Consider the following 23,877-nt stretch of genomic DNA (forward strand, 5'->3'; position numbering starts at 1 on the left):
CAGATTTCATTTGGTTTGTTTCTAGATGTAGAAACACACCGCACTGTGTTGTGATTGATCCCGTCTCCCCTCTCTGCAGAGATGTCCGGGACAGGAGCAGAGATCTCCCTGGTGCACTGGAAGCAGCAGTGGCTGGAGAATGGGACACTCTACTTCCATGTGTCCCTGAGCAGCGCCGAGCAGCTGTCTCAGGTGACCCCGCCCCCAGCGCAAGAGCCCGCCCACGTCCTGCACGAGCACGTGCACCTGCTGCACATCTCCGTCATGGTAAGCAAGCAACCACAGCCACTGCGGAGGGGAGAGAGAGGAGTCACAGAACCACACCTACTAAAGGGGCGGGGCTTCCATATCCTGTCAGTCACTAACTTCTAAACCTTTCGATAAATTTATTTCACAATACAATATATTATGATGATATACGATGCTGGAATTTTGTAGACACTCTTATCCCGAGCAGTTTACACATATTGCTTTTCTAAATGTATGCGCACAATACACATATTTAGCTGGATGTTTACAGAAGCAGTTCAGGTTAACTGCCTTGCTCAAGGGTACAACTGGGTGACTCCAGGGGGGAAATCTAACACACATCCTACAAACTCAGTGACAAACCTAGTTCCTTAACCATCACTACACTGCCACCCAAGCTGGCACCAATCAGCGATTCCCTGATCGCACAAGATGGCTGCACTCGTTCTGGGGTTTACGGACCCTCAATCTCCCATTGCGTCTCTCATTTTAATTCTTTCTTATACCTGCTCCCTTTGCTCTTTATTTCCCCCATGTGTTATTTCTTCTTTTTTTGGTACGGCGGGGTGTACGGGTTACTCCGCCTGCTGACCTCACAGCCACACTGGGTCATTTATTCATACTGTTTATTCTAAATATCGTGCACTTTTATGAATCATGGAATCGTTGAGGTATCCTGGAAGCGCTGCACTGTCTAAACACTACTGATGAGCTTCAACTTGGCTACTGTAAATCGACCCGCACGTGCATAGAGAAGAAACAGGTATCAGATTCTGTGTGTCTGTGTGTATATCCAGGCCCCATGTGGCGCAGTTGCTGCTGTGTAGCAATAGTCAGAGAGGTGCTCTGCCAAGGTGGTAATTAAGCACCCTTTATAAAACATCCTGAGATAATGCATTTTCCAAGCATGACACCTGCACAGCGGGTATAAAGTCATGTACATACATTTCACACAGACACACATAAACACGTATGCGCACACACACATGCACATATGCACATGCAAGCCCATGCACACACTTTACTGTATGTATAGACATGTATACTCGCGGATACACAAGTGCCCAAACACAGTTTTACTATTATTCCAATACCGTGTGATTAGATACAAATCAGTAAAGCATTAATGCCATGATACCCCAACATATAAAAACATAACCTGAACCGCTTATCAAATTACAAAAAAAATTATAGTCCACATTTGTCCTCTTCAGCTAGGTGGAAGTTATAATAATGACAAAATGACTTATATTTGTGTTTGAGACAGGAACAAATGGCATAGCAATTGTACATCTCACTTTCAAACATGTATTTATAGTATACGTATCATAGTCGTACTACATATACAGTACGTATACATCAGTGGTGATTTTATTAGGTATACCTGCTCTTTAACACAAATAGCCTCCTCCTCCAAACAGGGAATCCTTTGTCTGCTATAAATGAAGCATGCTGACATGGTGAAGAGTGTATCGTTATTCTTCCACTATCCTGGATGGATCCATCTCGCCTTGTGTCAATGCTGCAGACTGCTGGTGGTGTACTGGTGTGGGAATGGTTTTTTGGCACATATTAAGCCTCTTAATACCATTTCAGCACCAATTGAATGCCACAGCATTCCTAAATATTGTTGCTGATCATGTGCATCCCTTCATGGCCTTACCGTTTCTATAATAATTACCAGCAAGATAATGCACCGTGTCACAAAGCTCACATCATCTCAAGCTGGTTTCACAAACATGACAATGACTTCTGTTGGACTCCACAGCCGCCAGATGTCAATCTAATAGAGCACATTTGGGATTAGGTAGGACAGGAAGTACACAGCATGCATGTGGCCACAACATTTGTAAGAACTGTGTGATGCTATTGAATCAGCATGGGCCAAAATCCCTAGGGAATGTCTCCAGCATTTTGTTGAATCTATACAAAAAATTCAGGCTATCCTTCCCAGTACAAGAGGTGTGCCTAATAAAGTGGCCACTAACTGTTTATATATAGGGGCAGGGGTGAGTGGTAGCAGTTGTGCGTGTAGTTGGGGCCTTTTTGGTGGAAGCTCTCTCCTTTCTGAGTCTGCGCTTGTCTTGTGTAGCACAGCGGAGGTTGTTGTCATAGAGTGCAGCTCCTTTACAGACTATATTTCTCCAGGTCTCCCTGTTGGTTGCTGTGTCCTCCCAGGTGTAAATGTCTATGTGGCACTTTTTGATGTTTGCTTTGATGTTATCCTTGTACCTTTTCTTCTGACCTCCTGAGGCACATCGTCCTACAAGCAGCTGGGAGTATAGGACTTGTTTCGGCAGGCGCAAATCAGGCATACGGATAACATCTGAGCTGGTGATGGGCGATGGTGGCAGTGATGGCGGGGATGTTGGCCTCCTCCAGGATGCTGGTGTTCGTGCGTCTGTCCTCCCAGCTGATCTTAAGGATTTTTCTGAGGCACCTCTGCTGATGTGCCTCTAGTGCCTTCAGGTGCCTGCTGTACGTGGTCCAAGTTTCTGACCCATACGTTAGGGTGGGCAGCACTACCGCTTTGTAGACCAGGATTTTAGTCCCGGCCTGGAGGTTGTGGTTTTCAAAGACCCTAATACCGTATATATATATATATATATATATATATATATATATATATATATATATATATGTATATATACACTGTATATGTGTGTATTTTTGAATTAATCTTTTTGCCATATTTGTGTGCGGGTTTGTGTGTGTGTGGTGGGAAATTATTGATGGTGTCTGCAAGAGAGAGCAGTTGATAAGTAGACATGTTGAGAGAGCATCATTAGCTGTAATGCTGTCTGAGGCTAACTTAACAGGAAATTGTCTGCACTGCCGTCATTCTCATTTTACTCTATGCAAGCGGGGAGACCTTGTTTCTTCACCACTCTCTAAGAGCTACTGTACAGGGGAGCTCACTCTGACTTATGGAAACCTGGCTGAAAGGTAGTACAGCGTGTGATAATGAGCTTAGCACAGTCCTTTTCACTGCTCTTCTTCGGGTTCATCAGCTCTGATTGGACATCCCGTAATTACTCGGCTCCTCCCCCCTCCCCATTGTACTGACATCTGCTTTGGCGCAGCACTGAACAATATTTTAAAAAAAAAACTAGAGGCATCATTTGTTAGCATAGAATTTTTTTTAGCATGTGATTGACAACCTGGACTCACGCCTTGGATTCACTGTAGTTTCACATCCTTTCCACATGAGGCCAATTGTTCTACTGACCATTACAGATCAAATGTTACAGTTTTGAGTCAAAGCCAATCCGTCAAATGGAGTTTGATATATTCAGACTGGGGGGCAGAGGTACATGTATATCATTAGTAAATCTTCAAAACTGCAGAAATCAGCCTGGTTCATTGTCCTTTGCATGGACAGGTAAAATCTCGCCGTAGTGATGTGAAGGGCAGAGAGCATGAGTCCAGGCTGGGCTGAATGCTCTCTAACAGTGTTTGCACTCCTTTGTTCCAGTGTACCCTGATGGTGCCCAACCTGCAGCTTTACTTTTGGGGCCCCACACTCAGTTCATTATCCACTGCCCTGCTTTGCTACCTGGCTATTGTCACTCAGAATGCTGGATGTTAGTGTTGCTGATATTTTGTCATTTATTTATTTCTTTATTTTTTATCTTTGGCGGGGGGGGGGGGGGGGTGGCTTTGAGGTGGGCTCAAGCTGACTCCTCGCTGACAGTCCTGGTGATACGCGGCACCCCCACAGGGTTTATGACTATGTGTTTGGAGCTCACTGACGCTTGCCTAATGGTGTAATTGTCCGTGGCTTCGCTGCTCCCTCTATGTGTAATAGCCGCTCGTTTGGCGCGAGCTGCCTGGAGCACATGGGGAGCTGCTGTCGATAAAAATATCTACACTACTGATTCTGTCTACACGGTGTAGAACTGCTCTGCTCTGATCAAGGTTATTTCTCTCTCTCTCTCTCTCTCTCTCTCTCTCTCTCTCGCTCCCTGTCTGTCTGTCAAATAAATTGAATTGGCTTTGTTGGCATGACACGGAAACAATTGCCAAAATATGTGCTGTCAATATGAACCTTAAAAATTGGCAGCAACACATTGAGCTGTAATTAAAGCGTACCTAGTTAACAAACAAATGACTGTCTGCACCTGAAACTGAAATGCAAATGTTAATTTAAATCATAATTCACATTTAAAGTGCGGTCATTTGCATGACAACAGCAAGGTATTTTTGTGGCAGGGCGCATAAATACTTACAGCAATACAGAACAGTGTACCAACTCCATCCACAACATCACTGGTGCATATGCAGTCAACACAAATGCACAATACTCTTACAAACATTACAGGAATATAGTGACTTCTGCATACATCATCACTGTGAATATAAGAGTATTTTGTTTCTGGATAGAGTGCACATATCAGTGTGTTTCTGAGCTGCTAACAGGAGCTCTATTACAGCAGTGATTTACACACTGCTGCTTTGGAAGGTTCCCAGGTAAGTACATTATTAGATGTGGATTGAATAGATGTTGTATCTCATGTTGCTGGTGTAAGAGAACAGGCCAGTTTGCACTAAAATTACACAGCTGCGGCTCACCATAAAATACCTTTAGGCTGTGGAAAGCAGGAGGGCACCTTTACTGAAGTAGATGAAAATACCCCAACACTGTTAAACAAAAATTTCAGTTTAATATTTTGAGTAAACCGATTGATTTAATTTGAGCAGAACAACTTAATCTGTTCAGATATTTGCTGGTCTTCAACTTTTTTGTTATTCAATTGAGTTATAATGACCATTTTTTACGCAAAGACAGCTCAAATCACTTATTAAAATTACATTTTTCTTTTACGGCGTGCCAAAGGAAAAAGACTAAACAAAACAAAAAGGCGACCATATTGTCCCCTTGCGCTGAAAGCGCTCATGCGAGCTTTCGATTAAAAAAGGGATCGATTGCAGCAGTCGCCCCTGTCAGATCCCTCCGCTTTCTCCTCTGGGACCTGCTGAGGAGGGCGGCCTGTGGAATCATTAACTCCTTTTGCAAACCACTCCGCCACCACAAAAGAGTTCTCATGCCGATTAGAGCGGCCTTTCAAGATGCACGCCACCACAGATGTTTAACAAAACCGCCTGGGCGCGCCTTGAAAAAGCAATTTCCTTCTGTCAGAGCTGGCCGGAATGCTGAATGGAGTAACTGAGAGAGGAGGCGTGTGAGGTGGTGCAGCATATTTTTGCCTGACTGGCGATCATCAGACTGCTGAGAAAGACTCTGTGAAACTGTGAGGATGTGGAAGTTTCGAAAAAGATTTCTTTTTCTGTGCAGTTACTGTAGCGAAGGCATGAAGTGAACATGATTACGGGATCCGGAGTTCATGTGAAGGACAGTGCAGGTACCCGAGCAGCTGACCACACTACAGGGCAGACAGCCAGAGGTTCTTCATGCAGAGAGTTCTAGGACAATCCTTGCTTGTTTGCATATGCACTGCATTACATATATTAACAGCTGCAGTCAGCTGTGCTTGGTTTACCAGATTAAATGGGAAAAAATATAATTGCAGCATTACCAGATCATGTTAGTAAGAAATACTGTATCTATTTTTTTATACCAAAAAAAAAACCTTGTTATACAAGACACATATATTTGCACAAAATGCATTAAAATGCATACCTTTGTAATCAAGCATGACTGAGGAATATCGTAAATTATTTCTTTACGTACATATTTATTTGTGTGTTTGTAGGCAGGATGGTAACTCATTCATCCAGCCACAGAAGTCACCATGTGGTCTTCTCCCCACTGTCAGGGTGGCATCTTCTCATACATGAGAAAGGACTCCTTGCTGCCTGCAGTACCTGGATAATTGCAGCTGGAAAAATACTACACGTGAAGCCTATAACTATCGAATTGGATCTTATTTGATGTGGAAGAGGCTCAGGTGTCAATCACTAAAATATATCTTCAGCATACTAGCTCATCTTCATTTTATTTATTATTTTTTTAATAATTTGATGTGATTTCCGTGTGGCTGCCAGGGTATGAAGTTGTCACACGTCATGTGCCAAGAAACCATATAGTCTTCAAACCCTTGAAGGAAATGACCTGTTCATACCTGCTTCAGAATTGATATTAGTGGTGTGGCAGAAATGTGAAATATAATTGCTGTCACAGGCAGTTTAAAGCCTGAAACTGAAAGCTAGTCAGATTTTCTGTGACTGCACTGCATAAGCAGGATATTTGATTGAAATAATGTAATGCAAAGTAGTGAGATGTGATGTGGGAACACATTTAATGTTGACCAATGTTTTTTTATTTTTTTTTCAAAATTATACATACAGTGCATGGTACTGACTGCCAATTGATCAGAAGAGCTATGGTAGAAATAAGATATTAATATGATTTTAGCGCTTGTCAGTCAAGATTTGTGTCTATAAGTAATCAAGGGGAAAAATAAAGAAACTGAGAAACCTAGCCAGTTCAGTAAATTTTCAAACTGAGCAAATGTAATTGGCCTGTCATATCACTGCTTAGCTAGCTAATAATTTATTGTCATTCTTAATACCCAGCAAACTAAGAAATGGTTCAATCTATATGCACCACTTAAATACTTGCAGATTAAATGTAAAGAAATACACATTTCACAAAACTTTTTATATTTCATTTGAGTATGTCAAATGAAATGTTAGTTCTAGGTTTAATATACAGGAAAACTGTCATCTTAACAAATGCTGTTTTAGATTTATTTATTATTATCATGTTTTTGCTCTACCTCCCATCAGCCTCTTAGTTTCTGTGGGTCTTGCCCTTTTTCAAATTTTCAAAGCCACTGAGAGACTTTGATAAAGTATTTCACCTCAGTGCAGTCTGGAGTTTAAGCTTGAAAAGAATTAGTTTTGCATTAATGCCTTGCTGTTCTGAGGGTCTCATTCAAGAGAGAAAAATGACTGCCTCTGTATATTTCTCTAATGACCGTGAATGTTTGCATTGCCAGTCTCTGCTCTCAGCTAACTGCCTTCACATCCTCATTCTCTTTAATGTTCTCTGTAATCCTTTTTGTCTGGAAAATTGTTTTGACAAAATCCTGTAGAATAGTTTGCCACAAGTGTTACATGTCAACAGGGTTGGGATGCCCTTTTGAATTAAACAACAATATCCCGAGAGAAAAGAAATATAAGAATGATGAAAATAGGCTGCAAATTGCCAATTCTTTAGGAGACTGTGAAATTGAGTAAAGTGGTGTGGTTAAAGAAAACTCACCACTTAAAATAATTTTGATTAATGCATTATCACCCATTAATTAGCCTTTAATTGCTTGGTAAGTGTCCTTATCCCAGACAACTTGCATAGCTTATGTTTCATTCTACATGCTATCCTTTCATACATTTGGATATTTACTGACACTATTCAGTTCCAATGCTTTACAAAAGTTTACAACAACTATGCCTCTTCTGGGAATAGAGAATTCAGCCTTTTAGCCTAATTCGAAAATGTTATACTTTATAAAAGACAATGTTCTGTAATCAATAGATTATATTTATACATTATAAGTCATTTATGTAGGTTGCATAAATTTCTGTTGGTTCTGCAAAAGGATTTAATTAGCTTACTTCCGCAACTTCTGCCCATTCGAAATGCCCAGTCCTAGCTCAGGTGCTCTGTTCTCGCCAGTTGAGAATGTTCAGTTCTTGTTGCCATGTCCTCTGTCAATTTTTAGAGGGATCCCACTAGCAAAAACCCAAAATATGCTATTTATTTCTGTTGTCGCTACGTTTTGCATTGCAGTCGGCCAATTGAGTTGCCCTGGCCTTCTGGGGCAATTGTATTAGTTTGAAGAGGTTTGGGAAATCCTGTCTGGGCGCTGCTACAGGTCACATTGGGTCACACTGCAGGACTCGTGGCTGCAGTTGGTGTCAAATTACTGCAGCGCCAAGCCATAGGGCCTGGCCATAGAGCTTTATTTATACTGAGACATACAGAGCCAGGCACAGGGCACACGGTGTTCTGCAGACTAGGGAAAGGACACTTAGGCAGCACGGTCTCTATCTGTATTAAGACATAAATGCTTGCTCGTCAGTTCAGGTGCCATCAGGGGTATCAATAAAATGTGTAATATGCTAACTCAGTGGTACACAAGCATGCTGTATCATAACAGAAGAAAAATGAAACTTTAAATCAATATTACAGATGGCCTAGAACGTGATGTATTACCCCATAACCACAGGGTGGCTTTTTAAAATGCCTCTCTCTGGATCCATCTGTGTGTAATTAAAAAGGCTGACTCCCATGAAAAGCTGGGGAACTAATTGGGTACAGAAATGAGGTTTCATAAAACTGAACAACTTCATACCGAGGGCTCTGTTATTATTATTTTTTATCCCCGTTGCAAACCTCGGATGCACACAGAGCGAAAATATACAAGGATTAATTAGAGGGAAAATATGAAACAGATTTTGTCATTACCTATAAGACTACTTTCTTGTGCTTTGAGTAATGCATTTTCTTATGCTGTTAAATGCTTAATTTGTGATGACACGCAATGTTTTGCTGGGTTTAACGGCTGCTGAATTGCATCTCTTGGAAACTAAACACTGTACTTATTACACATTGGGCCAACATTGTGTAATCAAACACCAAGTATACTTTCCAGAAGTCTCCATACGGCATGTACAATGCCTTTATTAATAAGGAGTAACATCATGAATCATAAATAAAGCAAATATAATTCTTAATGACACAATTAGACATTGCGAATTCCATTTTCAAATGTGACACAAACTATAAAGCCACACTTTAATTGTGGCCCTGATGACAAAAAACCAAGTGGTCAGGCTTATGAATAAATTTTGAACATTTTAAGCTGTCAGTGGTGATGGAGATGAATGATTATACATACTGTAAGACGCATTAGAAATATATGTTGAATACTACTAAACTTCAGTTATATAGTGTTCAGATTTGTGTCTGATCGGTGATAATTATTTTTTTTAAACATCCTTGATAAAGACAGTAGTGATATTCCCTTAAGACCAATAGCTTTGTTGGTGTAATTACTTTCTGGTTCTTGTAAATGTAGTTACACACTTTCCTACACAGAAATGACCTTCAATAGTGCAACATAAAATCAATATAGAATAACATGTTGCAGCACAAATTTTCTGTTTCTGCCACATGCTACAGGCCTCCATGTACGGGGAATATGAATTGTGTTATTTATGACATAAAAATACCCAGTAATTCCCATAAGTTATTTTCATCTCACTGTAAATAATATCTTGTGCAATTTTAGTGACTTAAAAAATGAATAATCTGTTTCATATCAAAAATGATAATTTCATATTACAGTTCATATATGTTGCTAAATGAGCAGAATGCATCAATGGATTGTTTAAAGCAATGAATATACGCAGATATTTTTGCAGTTTTTCAAACAATTACTGTGTATGGAAGGTTCAGAATATAGGAATGCGGCAAATTTCAAAACAGAATTTTGTTGCTGTTCATGCTCAGACTCTCCTTAAACTCCCCTATCACTGTAAGGCCTTCTAATTTATCACAACTCATCCTTTAACACTGTGGTTTTCAACCCTGGTCCAGGAGTACCCCTGTGTATGCTGACCTTATTGCAATTCCTGAGGCATTAGCAGTTGTTAATTGTTTTTAATTAGAGACTTTTGAGGTCTAATGAGAGCTGATTACTCTCTCAATGACACTTATCAGAAAGACATTCATGTTTAAAAGAATTAATATTCCATATTAATGTAAGGACATTCAGCCAGTCAGGTCAATTTTTAGACACCTAATCCTTTCACTTTCTGTTATGTGCCGTGGTGAATGATTGATTTTGGAAGAGATTACATTTTTGCATTAATTAAATAATTGATAGACCTACATCTGAAATCAGTGAAGTCTTAAATGCTGTATGTGTACACCTGGTCATTGATACTAAACCATACATGGAAAATGAAGAGTTCAAGGTAGCGTCCTCAAGGTCAGCCCAAGCCCAACGGCCAAGAATTTATTATAGTTGATTTGGGTCAGATCGGGCATGGGCCAAACAGTAAAAAAAAAAAAAAAAAAATCTGTCTATCTGTGTATTTACCTCGCATTTTTACATGTGAGCACTGTCCATTGTGCTGATCTCAGGAGGAAAAAGGACAGTCAGAAGTCCATTCGTTATTCCTGGTCAGGGTCATGGGGGTGGGGGTGGGTGCTGGAGCCTATCCCAGCATGCATTGGACAAGAGGCAGGAATACACCCTGACAGTTTTCCAGTCCGTCGGAGAGCGCACACACCATTCACTCACTCGCACACACCTATGAGCAATTTAGACTCTCCAGTTAGCCTAAGCTACCATGTCAGTGGAAAGAGTACCTGGAGGAAACCCACACAGACATAGGGAGAACATGCAACCTCCACAGAGGCTGGGCTTCAAACCAAGGACCTTCTTATTGTGCGGCAACAGTGCTACTCACTGGTTGTTAATGATATTTAGCCGTCCACCCATTATCTATACCCGCTTATTCCTGGTCAGGGTCGAGAGGCAGGAATACACCCTGGATAGGTCACCAATCTGTTGCAGGGCACACACACCATTCACTCACCATTCCCTCACACACTGATACCTATGGGCAATTTAGAGTCTCCAATTAGCATATCTGCATGTCTTTGGACTGTGGGAGGAAACTGGATTACCCAGATAAAAACCCACGCGAACACGGGGAGAACATGCAAACTCCACACAGAAAGGCCCAAGTATCATGTGCTGTGTGATGAATAATGATAGGCCAATAATAACCACATGAATCCAAAGATTAACAAGAATAATCAAACAACACAACATTAAACAAGTTTAATCCTGTTTAAATGAAAAACATCTTTAAAATGTTATTGCCTACATCATGACTTTAATCAACTTTAATTACATTAGTAAATGTAAAATCTAATTTCTTGCTTTTGGCAAAATTGGTTTACTGTGGCTGAAACTGCTAAAAGCAAAAGCGATCAGTTTTAACAATAACAAAACATATAAATGATGATATAATACATGCGGATGTTCTAATATAATGCATTTTGTTTCACTGAGTGCATCCTTGAGAGTTTTTGATCATGGGCCAAAAGCCCATGTTTTACTCAATCTGGCTCCTGCTCTCCTCTTCCTCCTCATTGCTCTATGTGTGTACACACAGTCTGTGCCTATGCAAGTTGCACACCTGTTTTCCGGCAATCGCGGACTCACGTTTTTTTTCGAGTTGGGTCGGGTTCAGGCGTAGTCAAATACATGTGATCTCGGGCCAGGCCGAGCTCGGGCTTCAGCTCACTTGAGTCTCGTCGGGTTGGGCTTGAATTTTTTGAAGACAAAGAAAATGGTAATGAGCCAAACCAACATTGTGTTAAGTCTGTTTAAAGAACACACTTTCAATCACCTTAATTAAACACGAGATTAGCTGGAACAAAAACCAGCATACACAGGGGTACTCCAGGACCAGGCTTAAAAACTACTGCTGTAATATAACCTACTTTTAATTATAGTGAGAAAGCATTGGTGGTGTGGAGGATTCAGCTTGAAAGTGTAAAATGTCTTATCTTACATCTTATGTCTTATATATGTCTTAACTCCCTGTGCTGCAGTGCACCCATTGCAGATGGCGAAACTGGGGTCATTTCCCACAATTTAGCACCTTTTGAGGGCTCTGCAGAAAATAAGAGCACTCTGCTTGGAGCTCGGAATGCTTGGCGAGCGTGACAGCGTCTCCCGTGGCTTCCCTCCCAACGGAATGGCCCCTCGTTGGAGCGGCGCCCCTCAACAGTGGGTCGACACTCTGGACAATAATTAAATTAAGGAGGCTGTTGATTTATGTGCCTGGAAGTGTGGGTCAGTAAGGAGAGGGCCGACCACTCTCCGACCATCTGCCCGTGGCCACCCAGATGCCGGAAGTGAGGAACCCCGACAATTAATTAGTTTGTTCCAGCCGTGGTGGAAACGATGAGGCTGTGCCTGGGCGCAAACGTCTTCATGATCATCACGTAAAAACTTGTGGCCGCCGTCCTTTGTGTCACAGTGCCTTCGTTTTTTCTGTAGAGGCAGAGAGAGAGTGAAGATTTTAGGTCATAGGTAGAAAGGATGTGGAAGGCAGAGGAGACTACGAGAAGATGTAGTGGGGTGGTAGTGTGGAGTAGTCAGGTGATGAAGTATCTGGGGTAGTGAGTTAACCATGAATTAGTATGGTTCCAGTGTGAAGTAGTGAGGTCGCAGTGTGGAATAGTGAGTTTGAGTAGTGAATTGGCAGTGTGGAGTAGTGAGTTTGAGTAGTGAGGATGCAGTGTGGAGTCATGAGTTTGAGTAGTGAAGTAGCAGTGTGGAGTAGTGTGTTTGAGTAGTGAGGCAGCAGTGTGAAGTCGTGAGTTTTAGTAGCGAGGCAGCAGTGTGGAGTAGTGTGTTTGAGTAGTGAGGCAGAAGTGTGGAGTCATGAGTTTGAGTAGTGAGGTATCAGTGTGTAGTAGTGTGTTTGAGTAGTGAGGCAGCAGTGTGGAGTAGTGTGTTTGAGTAGTGAGGTAGCAGTGTGCAGCTTTGTGAAGAAGTGCTGTGAGGTGGCAGTTTGGAGTTTCCTTTTTCTATGCTAATTTTATTTTCTGAGTCTGGAAGATAAATACAAAGAGAGGCTGGCAGTGGTTGATTACAAAGAGATTTATCCATCTGAGACCAGCCCAAGTGTAACAAAAGTGTAACAAAAGTAATGAGACAGAATTCAGATGCGGCACTTATGCCACGAGCCAGAAAACATAGATTTTCAATAGTCTTCTATTCTATTATTTTTCAGCCTTGGAATACCAATAAGTCATGTTTTGGGAGCAGGATTTAAAACTTTGTGGACATCAGACAGCATATTGCTCAAACAGCAATACACCTCAAATACATATTTTGGGGTCGTTTTGAGTTGACCACAGTACCAATGGGAGAAAAAGGCTTCATAAAAACATCAGCTTGTGACACCACAATGCAAACGTTATTTATTTATTTTGTGGAAGGCTCCTTTAAGAAGGGTACAATGCCTGAGCTTTCCCTTTCTTTGTCTTCTATTTACATTGAGGTGTATTTATTTCCCAGGGTCTTTTTCAGAGTCTCACATCCAAAACAGTAAGCATCCACTGCAGGCCCACAATTGCACAAGTGAATGTAGAGCCAGCAAACAAGCTGCAAGACATCCTTTGATCTGACATCTCAAAAGAAAAAAATGGTCATAATCAATATGTGTGTGGCCCAGGATGCATTCTGGGAGACGTAAACAAAAAAAAATGCAAGGTGAATTTGCACTTTATTGACTGCAGGATAGGGTGATTTTTTATGGAGAAATGGCTTGTGTCCACATCAGTGGGGAGTTGGGGCATGGAAATGGCAGCTGAATGTGGCAGATAGAGCTCCTGCAATCCACAGAGAATATAACAGTTCTTTATTGTGTGTTTGTTTAATATCTGATAATGCGGGAATCCAGGGTTGAGAATTGAGCACAGTAGTGGAACTGAGTCTTATTTGTTTTTCAGTTGGAATATAGAAGGAATATTAATGTGATGCCGCCCACCCCCCCCCCCCCCCCCCCCCCCCCCCCCCCCACCCCCACACACACACACTCACACACACATACACAGAATGCTTTGAACAAAGCACATGCACACATATACATACAAACTGTGCACAAACACTGACACATGAAGCTTCAGCAAAGCATCATGGCCTTTCAGCTATTTTAGAATTCTGAATTTGAAATTAATCATGATGTTTGGCTTTTTTTCCTTCCTCAGAGAAGCAGATATTAACATCTTTAATGAAGCAAGATAAGTGGATAATTTCTTTGTACAAGTCTTATTAAAGTAGAATAACTCCATAGGATTTATCCCCTAAAATTGAATGGCTTCTTCTGCAGAGCCTTGGCTTTGTTTAAGGTTGTTTAAGTTTAAGGTTGTTTCTGTCTTATGTTATCTTGGTAGCTCCGGTTTCTGTTGTTATGGCATCATCACTGTTGCATGGGAACCAAGGAGTAGTACGGTTACCTGCAAACCTTGTGATGAATGAACTGACATCTGCCATAAAGAAAACCAGATGATATCTGCAGTAGACAGGCTCATAGTAATACAAAAAACACTACTTGTTTGCAAACACAAACGAGGTCACTTTCATTTTTCTATCTGATGAAAATTCTAAGAAAGCATTTTTGAAATAAAATTTGGAGTAGTAAAAAAAAAAAAACAGCATAGCTACCTTGCCAGCTGCCTGGTTGGTGTTCTCCATGGAACTGACAAGCCTTACCATAGCATTACTGAACTTATCCAAACCGGAAGCTGCTCGCCATTAACAGAGGTTGCGGTCGGGGGGGGGGGGGGGGGGGCAGCAGGAGTACAGCGTGCACCACACAGATGCTGATGGGGCTGTGTAGCGGAGGATAACCTCTTTGTAGGTTTTGTTCGCGGTGACAAAAACTTTTGCACTTTACACTGTTAGAGAGCAGCTGCTCGCTTTGTACTTTGCTGCTTTTCGATCAATGGCTCTATCGTGTTCTCACTCCGTCAAAGGAGTAGAATTGGCCTCCCTCTGCATCTGCACGTGCCCTTGAACACAAAGACTCCCCTCTCCTGAGGGGAGAGGTCCCAGCCCCAGGAAGAGAACATTACAATTAGAATGCATTTATTACTCCCGAGATATAGCGAGACATTGTCCTCAAGACAAGGTGCTACCAAAAAGGCATTCTAAGGACAGCTTGTAGGACTGAAACACAATCGCTTATTTCATGTTTTTATATTTTTGCGTTTTGTTTAATGTTTAAACTTAATAGTTTTTTAATCCTTTCTAAGACAATGTTGCACCTTTCTTTTATGCATGAAAAGTCATTAATAATGATATATTTTTGCACATTTCCTTTTTTAACTGTCATTTCACACTTTTCCTGATTATGGCTTTCAGAAGTAGCAGAACTGAAAAAACTGAAAAAAAAAATCACTTCTGTAATTTTTCTGTAATCTGGATTTTTTTTTTACCTGTCAATTGCTTTGTCTCTGTCCACATCACTTTTCCACCATCCACCTCTCTTGCTGAAAGTGTTTTGTTTTTGTTTTTTCCCCAGCGGCACTTTTTTCTGTTCTTGCTCTTTTTTCTTGAAGCAAATTGAAAATGTTAAAAGTGCGGATCTCCATGGAGAGCTCTCCAAAGAACAAAGCAACAGGGATGTTTATCAAGACAAATACAACTTATCTGTCAGCACAGTGAGCTGGGAACTTTGTGAGATAGGGGAAAGGCAGGCAGGCTTCTCTCTGGGGTTTAATCTGACCGTCGCCTAGATCCCTTCTCTGTCTGATGGGTGCTCCCCTCCAAAAACCCAGGGACATGTCCCCCACATGCATTCGCCTTTTTGGGAAATCAGTTCAACTTTTCCACTTAATTTGTGTGTATGTCTGTGTGTGTGTGTGTGTGTAAGAGATTTGATATAGTATAAATGATACTTCCCAATAAGGAGTGTTTGCTTGCAGATGATGGACCACATTGCTTGGTTCTGATTCTACAGCCCATTCAGTACTGGGTCACACCTTTACCACACAGTGCTCTATAAGCCAGGGCAGTGATACCATGAGTCCCTATACACACACATGCTGTTACACCAAGGAGAGAAATGCTGACTCGTATTTTCCTGTTACCTGTAAGGTGCTACACCATCAGTCTGTGACTGAAGTAGAATCCACACCGGTTCTGTAAATAGATCTTTTTCAGCTGAGTTACTTTAAAGTCACAGGCCATGAAAGCAGCTTTCTCGGGGCTCTGAGTTTTGTCTTAGAAATGCAGATGTCTCTACACTGTTATCTATTTATGTAGGATTACTAAACATCTTACTTAAAATCTTCATATCAGAATAAAGCAATGCACTCATCTTCATCATCGTCATCATCAATACCATCATCACCGTCCTCATGCTAACCATCATCAGTGCCAAAGCCATTACGTTCATGCTCACTTTTCTAGCTGTTTATTGTCTTGAATTTGAGTAGTGTGAGAACTTTGCCTGAACGTGCATTTATTTTTTCATTGTTTTTATGATTTGGTGCACATGTGCTTATCTGTGCTTTTTTACCTGAATAATAATAATCAGTTATGGTTGTGTATTGCGTGGATCTCAAAACAGGGTAGCTGACACACCCATACCTGATATCCGCCATGAGGCAGGTGGAGGTTGATGCTTGAACATGTTGTATATTATGCAATATTTATATTTGCATGTATTTAAGTATGCATGTATTCATTTTTTTTTAAATTATTCTATTGTAATTACTGCTAGTGTACATCTCCTTCTTGTTCAAATTCATTAGGCAAATAACTTTTGAACTAGTGTGAAAATGTAAGTAAAGTACGAAAGTTTGAAGTAATGTGAAACGTATATTAAAATGCCCTGTTCTGGGAGTGGGTCCTTCTCCTCATGAGAGGATTTTCTTTCTTTGGTTGATCTATAGTTGTATTAAGATTTAATGTGTGAACTCTTTTTGCATTACCCCTACGGCTTACCATCAGTTTCTACCGAAACCTTTAAAAATAACATGGCCACGTAAGCACTCTTTCCAAACCTAGAGAGGCGTGTCCAATCGTCTACAAAATTTTCAGTGAGCCCGTGAGCGCGTGCTGGCGTGGGCCACGAAACAGACGGAATTAGACCGGTGCCGCTGCTCTAATGGGAAAAATGCTGCTTCTGCATTTCACGCCCCCTCTGTGTCAGCCCTCTAATTTCGCATGATAAATCGAAGCACACGTAGGTCCGGGCAAACTCTTTTTACACCAACTTTTCCCCGTGAGTGCCGCAAATTGAATATCACATTGAGGAAGGTGACAGCAAAATGCCCTTACTTGTCAGAATCGCTGCGTTGTCACTGTCCTTGCACAATTTTTCATTCTTGGTCGATTAAAAAAAAAAAAAAACATGGTTTAGTCACGCCACGAAACATTAGATAATAATCCGTAAGACTTCCTTTGCTAATTATCTGACGTATCTGATCACTGTTTTATTATTCATTATTTTAGACTGTGTATGTAATATGGATTTATGTGATCAATATTGGTATTATGATACTGGGATATTTAAAAGTTTTTAAAAATTTTGCATATTCTTGGGGACTGGGGAGTTGCCAACTTGTAACTCCATTTATTTGAACTCACTTCACATTTTACTGACAGGCTTAGCCATTTTCTTTATTTGTAATGAAGCATTGTTATCGCAGTGGTTCAGTGTGCGGGATTACAGCATGAAGAAGGTCCTTCCACGCAGTGCCCTGCAAATGTGTGACAAAACGCTCGCATGAAAAGCCATTTTCCCCCATTTTCCTTTCCCATGGTTCACTTTCAAAATAAAATGAAAGAATTTTTTTTTTAAAAGCTTGGAAGTACAGTATCGTTCTGTCAAAATACAAGGCAGGCTCGTCAACAAAAGCAATCCATAAACAGGAAACGGTGGGAAGGGGAGCGGGTGGAAAGGTCGGGCCTTATTGATCCGCATAGCAGTACAGTGCGGGGGATACACACACTCCAGCGCAGGGGCCTGTCAGCTAACGCTGAAAGCAGGCTCTGTTCTCCAGAGCCCAGAGGTAACAGACAAAGGGCAGCCCCCTCTGCTTTGGGCAACAGCCTTTCCATTCCCACCACCCAGCAGTATTTATTTATATATTTATTTAATTCTACTGAAACAGCGGAGGTTACATTTCACCTTTCGTCCACGGTGGCGTGCTGGGTGCGGGGTGTGTGCATGGGACCGTGGTTGACCCTGGTTAACTGGACAGATCGTTTTGTGTGTTTTTACCAGGCCATAGGATGGTATTTTTGGCCTTACTGAGCATTACGGTAGTGCAGAGGGGTGACATCTAGGGTCCTACTATTTATTTACATTTTTTTTGTTATTTTGCAGACTTATTTACAACATCTGCAAAACATGTCAATCCATGTTTATAGTGGTTATTTGTATTCAGCTACGATGACGCTTTGGTATGCCCTTGTGTGTTAGGTAAGTCAAACTACTGAAGCTGGCAGGTGCTGATGGGAATTGGGAAGTCCAGTGTGTATTTCACTGTGGCTCACTGCCTCTGTGGTCCACCTTCCCTTGAGCTGCAGGGTGATCGTCTGTAGCGTGTTCCATTTAGTGAGCTGAACTCAGCTGTCTCTGTCTGGGATGAGCACCTGTGGAGCAGGGCCAATAACACGGCAGCCTGACCGCTCTCTGTAACTGCTTGCTTCTACATCACAGACTGACCACTATCTGTACCTGCCTGCTTCTACATCACAGACTGACCACTCTGTGTAACTGCCTGCTTCTACATCACACAGACTGACCACTCTCTGTACCTGCCTGCATCCACATCACACAGACTGACCACTCTCTGTACCTGCCTGCATTTACATCACAAAGACTGACCACTCTCTGTACCTGCCTGCATTTACATCACACAGACTGACCACTCTCTGTACCTGCCTGCATCTACATCATACAGACGGACCACTTTCCATACCTGTTTATATCACAAAGACTGACCACTCTCTGTACCTGCCTGCATCTACATCACACATACTGACCACTCTCAATATCTGGCTGCATCACATGGACAGACTGGTCACTCAGAGAGAGACAATGTGTGAGAGAAAAGGAAAATGAGTAAGCATATGTGTGCACATGCACAACTGTGCGTGCGTGTGTGTGTATGTGTGAATCTTTTGTGAGGTGCGCTGGCAGAGACAGCAGTTTTCCTGCAAATCTGTCTCTTTGTTTTAAGCCCTAGTGAAAGGCTGCTAATTATTTCTTTCTGGAGTGCATATATGCATATGGTGTACGGGTCTATTTTAAGATGCTTTCAGCTTCAATGACATTCCTAGTTATGTTTTTGAAAGCCATTTTTTAGGAGGTTATGTAATGACATCCATCCGTCTGTCTGTCCGTCCGTCCGTCTGTCCGTACATACGTAACGGATATGGCCAAATTACCATGAAATTTGTTGTGTACATTCATGTTCCCAAGAGGAAGAAGCCTATTGATTCTGGTGACTGCATGACCTTTGTTTTAGTGCCACCATCAGGTCTCACCTCCATTTTGTGATTGACTTATCTTGAAAAGTAATGGCCAGATTGCCATTAAATAAGCTGTGCACATGCATGCTCCCAAACAGAAGATACTGATTTTGGTGCCCCATGACCAGTGCCAACATCTGACCAAACATATCTCGAAAAGTAATGACTGGATTTCTGAGAAATCTGCTGTCCACATTCGTGCAAGTAAAGATTGTTGTGCCTTAGCAGAGGTCTGCACTATCCAGATGCATTCTTTCTAGTTTATGTATTTTATGTATTTTTTATGTTTTTTTGCTATTTTTAAGCCATTTTTGTTTTGTATTTTTGCATTAAATGTTTACTTTAAAAAAAAAAAAATCCACTATATGCAGCTCATGTAGCTGTGAAGCCAACATGTCATGTATGTATATCTAGAAATATAGTCTAGTCTGCCATATTCATGATTTGTCCATGCTTCTAACCTCAGGTGACTTGTTTAGCAAGCTAGCCAATGCGTGCAGATTTATCCTTTCTGAATCAGTCAATGAGTGCCGCCTGGGGAGGGGCCGGAAGCAGGCCGCATGCATTGCAGCATACATCTCTCCAACCTCTTCCTTCCTCAACAATTAATGTGCAATATTTCATCTTTTGTCATATTTTAATCTCCACCAATGCTCCGTTCACGGGTTCATTTCCCTCTACCCCCACAAACCCTCCTCCCCCCACATTATTTCCGCCTGATTTGCAGCTTGGAAGCACAGACAGAGCTGACAGATAAGAGCCCTGGCGCAGATTAAAATGCAACAGAGATGTCGCTGAGTAGGCATCGATCATCCCGCCCATCGGATGCGAAACGCTCCTTGCGTGCTCGGGGCTGGGGGGAGGGGCCGCCTTTGGATCGCCGCCCGCCGTCACTCCGGGCTCCCACAGGAAGTAGAAAAGGAAGGCGCATGCACCTGACGGCAACGACTGAATGGACAAGTCGATGCATTAATGAGCGTCCCTCTGTGAAAGGGCCCCCCTTTGAACTGCTGTACGGTTTGAGCAGCTTGAAGTTCAGTTTGAAGAATGATCTGCAGGAGCACACAAGAGGAAAAATATATCCAGTAGATATCTACTGGCTGATATTGGCATAGGACAGGCAGATAGATTGGCATATGGAAAACACTTTCTTCAGGCTCAGAAAAAGGGCAGCCGAGAGTCTCAGTAAAAATAATAATCAGATCACTTATAATTTAGCAAATTCCATTGTATTTTTTGGTCAGGTCCACATTTTTTTCTTTACAAGTTGGGGTACAAACAAACATAGTACTTTACATATTTGGCTGGTTAACCTTTCCCCATCTACTTTTAAACAAGAGATAATTTCAGGGGGACATTTATATGGAATTTTGTCTTTCCACATTTCATGTTGCAAATATAAGTTCCGCCTCAAAGCAGGATTTTCTATACTTGCATAAAATAATCTTTTGTAGATGGAGCTTTATTATGCTTTGAATTTACTTTATAGTGGAAATGGTTTACATACATAGCTAATAATCAAATACACTGTACTTATTTTTGCTAATCTTCTTGTGTCATCATAGAAATCCCCATTTTCAGTTGGCTTTATAAATTAGCTTGCCAGTCTCTGCTAAATAGATTAGTAAGTTACTGAAAGCATCAGCGACTGGAAGGCTAGCATTAGCAAGCGTTTAACTGACTTTCCTGCCGAGCATAGTTAATATGGATAATCAGGACATCAGACATCAACCACCTCTTCAGACTACATCTTACTTCCTCCTCCTCGCCCCCCTCTAGCTCTTTTACCTCTGCCAAAGACATGGTTAGGTATAACTTTTTCCAGTGATACTTTGTTTCCTGTGGTTCTTTGCTTTTGTTCATTTAATGAAATTGAATGCTCATTGGGGCAGTTTTGTTCTTGTTTATATTACTGAAATTCATGATCGACAGAAGTCGACAAGTCGTCAACTGAGTGCACTTTTTGAATTGACTGCCTCTCGTGGGACTACACTAAAAATACAGCACTTCGATCTCTGACTGTTACACAAGTGTTTGAGCTGTAAGTCGCTCTGGTGAAGAGCATCTGCTGAATGCCAGTAAATCTGGACAAATCTGTTTTCAACTTACAAAAATGCCACGTTACTTATGCATACAAAGCACTGTCTATAAGTCATTAATTCATACTTGCAAAATATAGACCTGCCATTAAAAATATTGATATCAAAATGAGGCCCATGTAGAAAACTGATGTTTACTATCAATAGATTTTGTGTGGTAATGCAAAAAGTGTTACAGCTGTACCTTTTTTTACTTTTCCTAAACATATGCATTGCACACTGTGATATGGTGAATAATGTCCTCCTCAGACGTGACACATACTGGGTTCGCCATTTAAATACTCTTACTCATAGGCTTAACATGGAGTTCAATATAAAACCATATCTCTGACCGTTCTGTATATGTATGACTACTGTGACTTTGTCAATTGTCATTGTTTTTGTGTGTATATTATTCTGTAACTTACCTGCCTTGTTCTTTATTTATTTAATTAGCCTTGTGGAGGTCACACAAGGTTTCTTACATTCTTATTCTCAATGTTTATATTCCGGTACTTATTTGAGAGGCGCTACCGATAGAGGAGACAGCCTATGGCCTGGTTGTACGTAGGACCTTTTGTACTGTAAGCACTTATAGTCTTCTGGACTTTTCAAATGGGCAAATGAACAACAACAAATATTTCTCTGATTAGGGCTCGGTGCTTTATTAACCCCTTAGCGCATATGCCAAATCTGGCCAATCCTTGCCCATTTAGAGGGCACCTATTTAAAGCTTTACAACTCCAGATGTGAGCATCACAGAGACTTGAAAAATGGCTTCATTGAAGCAAGACATTTGTACCATTTAGTTTATATTCATAATTTAGGAAGAAATAAAGTGCCACAAAGGAAATTGGTCAGGCAATGAAATGAAATCTATCCAAAATATTTAAATTACGCATTGCTGTAAATCACAACATATTCACGTATTTCACTACAAATCAACTGTTTTAACTTAATAAACTCACTGTTGCATAATTTTCAAGTGAGAATTACAAGCCTTCCATCAGTACAGTGGTCTAAAATATCTAGGGGTCCAGAAACATATCCAAAATCTCTCCGAAAATGAATAAAATGCTTTTTATTCATTATAAAGCATATCAATGAGCCCCTTATGAAGGTTTACGATGAAACATTGACATCAGATTAAAAAATAATGCAAAAACAAATGTGTAATCATTAACTCTTGTATGAATTTCTGTACTCTACAGTATGTAATGTTTTCTTGTATGAGGATGGGACGACATGAAAACAATGTTCAACCATCCACCACGTTTTGGCAATGTTCCAGTTGAGGTCACATCCAGTGCATTAAACACAAACTACTTAGCAAAACAATGAACGCTTACGTTACAGTGTGAAATATCCTTATTCTAAAATACCACTAATCTATTTAAAGACACTCAATTTCAAAAATAACATATATAAAGTGAGGAAGAATTTTTAGATGTTATAAATGACCTTTTTTGGCGCAGTGTGTCAATCAGCCCACCAGAGGGAAATCAGTTCTGGATCTATTGCTATGTAATGATCCGGACAGAATTTGTAGCATAGATGTAATTGAGCCTCTTGGAACTAGCGATCATTCTGCAGTTAGATTTGATGTATTATGACAAATTAACAAGGCCTCTTCTATGGCCAGAATTTTTCATTTTAGACGAGTCAATTTCAACAAGATGCGATAAAATTTAAGTAATATTGACCGGGTGAAACTTCTTAACTACAAGACTGTGCAAGGAATCCAAGGAAGTTATATTTATCTTATACAATACATTTATTAGACCAAACTTGTAGTATTGTGTGCAGTTCTGGGGACCATACTACAAGAAAGATAATTATAGAGGCTCTGGAAAAAGTTTGAAGAAGAGCAACAAAATTGATTACTGGTAGGAAAGATAAAAGCTATGAGGAAAGACTTAAGATGCTTAATCTCTTCAAGCTTTGTAAAAGGAGACTCAGGGGTGATTTTATTGAGGCTTGTAAATTCATAGGGGATCAACAAAGTGAACTACTAGAGATTCTTCGGTTGATTCTGTTAGTAGAACAAGGGGACATAAATGGAAATTAACAAAAGGTAGATTCCATACAGACATTAGGAAGAATTTTTTCACACAGAGAGTAGTCAATGTGTGGAATAGCTTGCTGTGTTATGTTATGTTATAACTGAAATATGTTCAGCAGTAACACTTACATTTGGACGATGAAATCTTATCTGTGTTCAGTAGATAGAGACAGTGACAGAATGAATGCTGTCGCTCCCCAGTTCTAACTTAGCCCAGAAAACAGTATATCAGCTAGGTCTATCAGCAAACATATGCCTCAGCCATGCTCATAATTTCTCAAGAATAATAGTATTTTCCAAGAAATTATGAAAGTCATTGATAAAATTTCGCCAGGTGCAGTGTCTTCTACTGCTACCACAGAATGAATGCATAATGCAGCGATAATGAGACAAAACTTTTGATTACGCTGGGCTATAAAACGCTATTCCAAAAGTAAAA

The 23,877-nt window shown here is 40.8% G+C and overlaps 1 protein-coding gene across 5 annotated transcripts in view; it reads left to right on the top strand.

The window, feature by feature from the left end:
- The window catches only part of LOC118206226 (astrotactin-2-like), a 466,985-nt gene that overhangs the window by 79,708 nt on the left and 363,400 nt on the right, over positions 1 to 23,877 (top strand). For all 5 annotated transcript variants that reach the window (XM_035378599.1, XM_035378597.1, XM_035378598.1 and 2 more), the window contains exon 2: positions 80 to 267. In XM_035378599.1, coding sequence (XP_035234490.1) covers positions 80 to 267 — 188 coding nt within the window. The remainder of the gene's footprint in view (positions 1 to 79; positions 268 to 23,877) is intronic.

The sequence above is a fragment of the Anguilla anguilla genome, chromosome 10, assembly GCF_013347855.1.
Source record: "Anguilla anguilla isolate fAngAng1 chromosome 10, fAngAng1.pri, whole genome shotgun sequence".
NCBI lineage: Eukaryota > Metazoa > Chordata > Actinopteri > Anguilliformes > Anguillidae > Anguilla > Anguilla anguilla.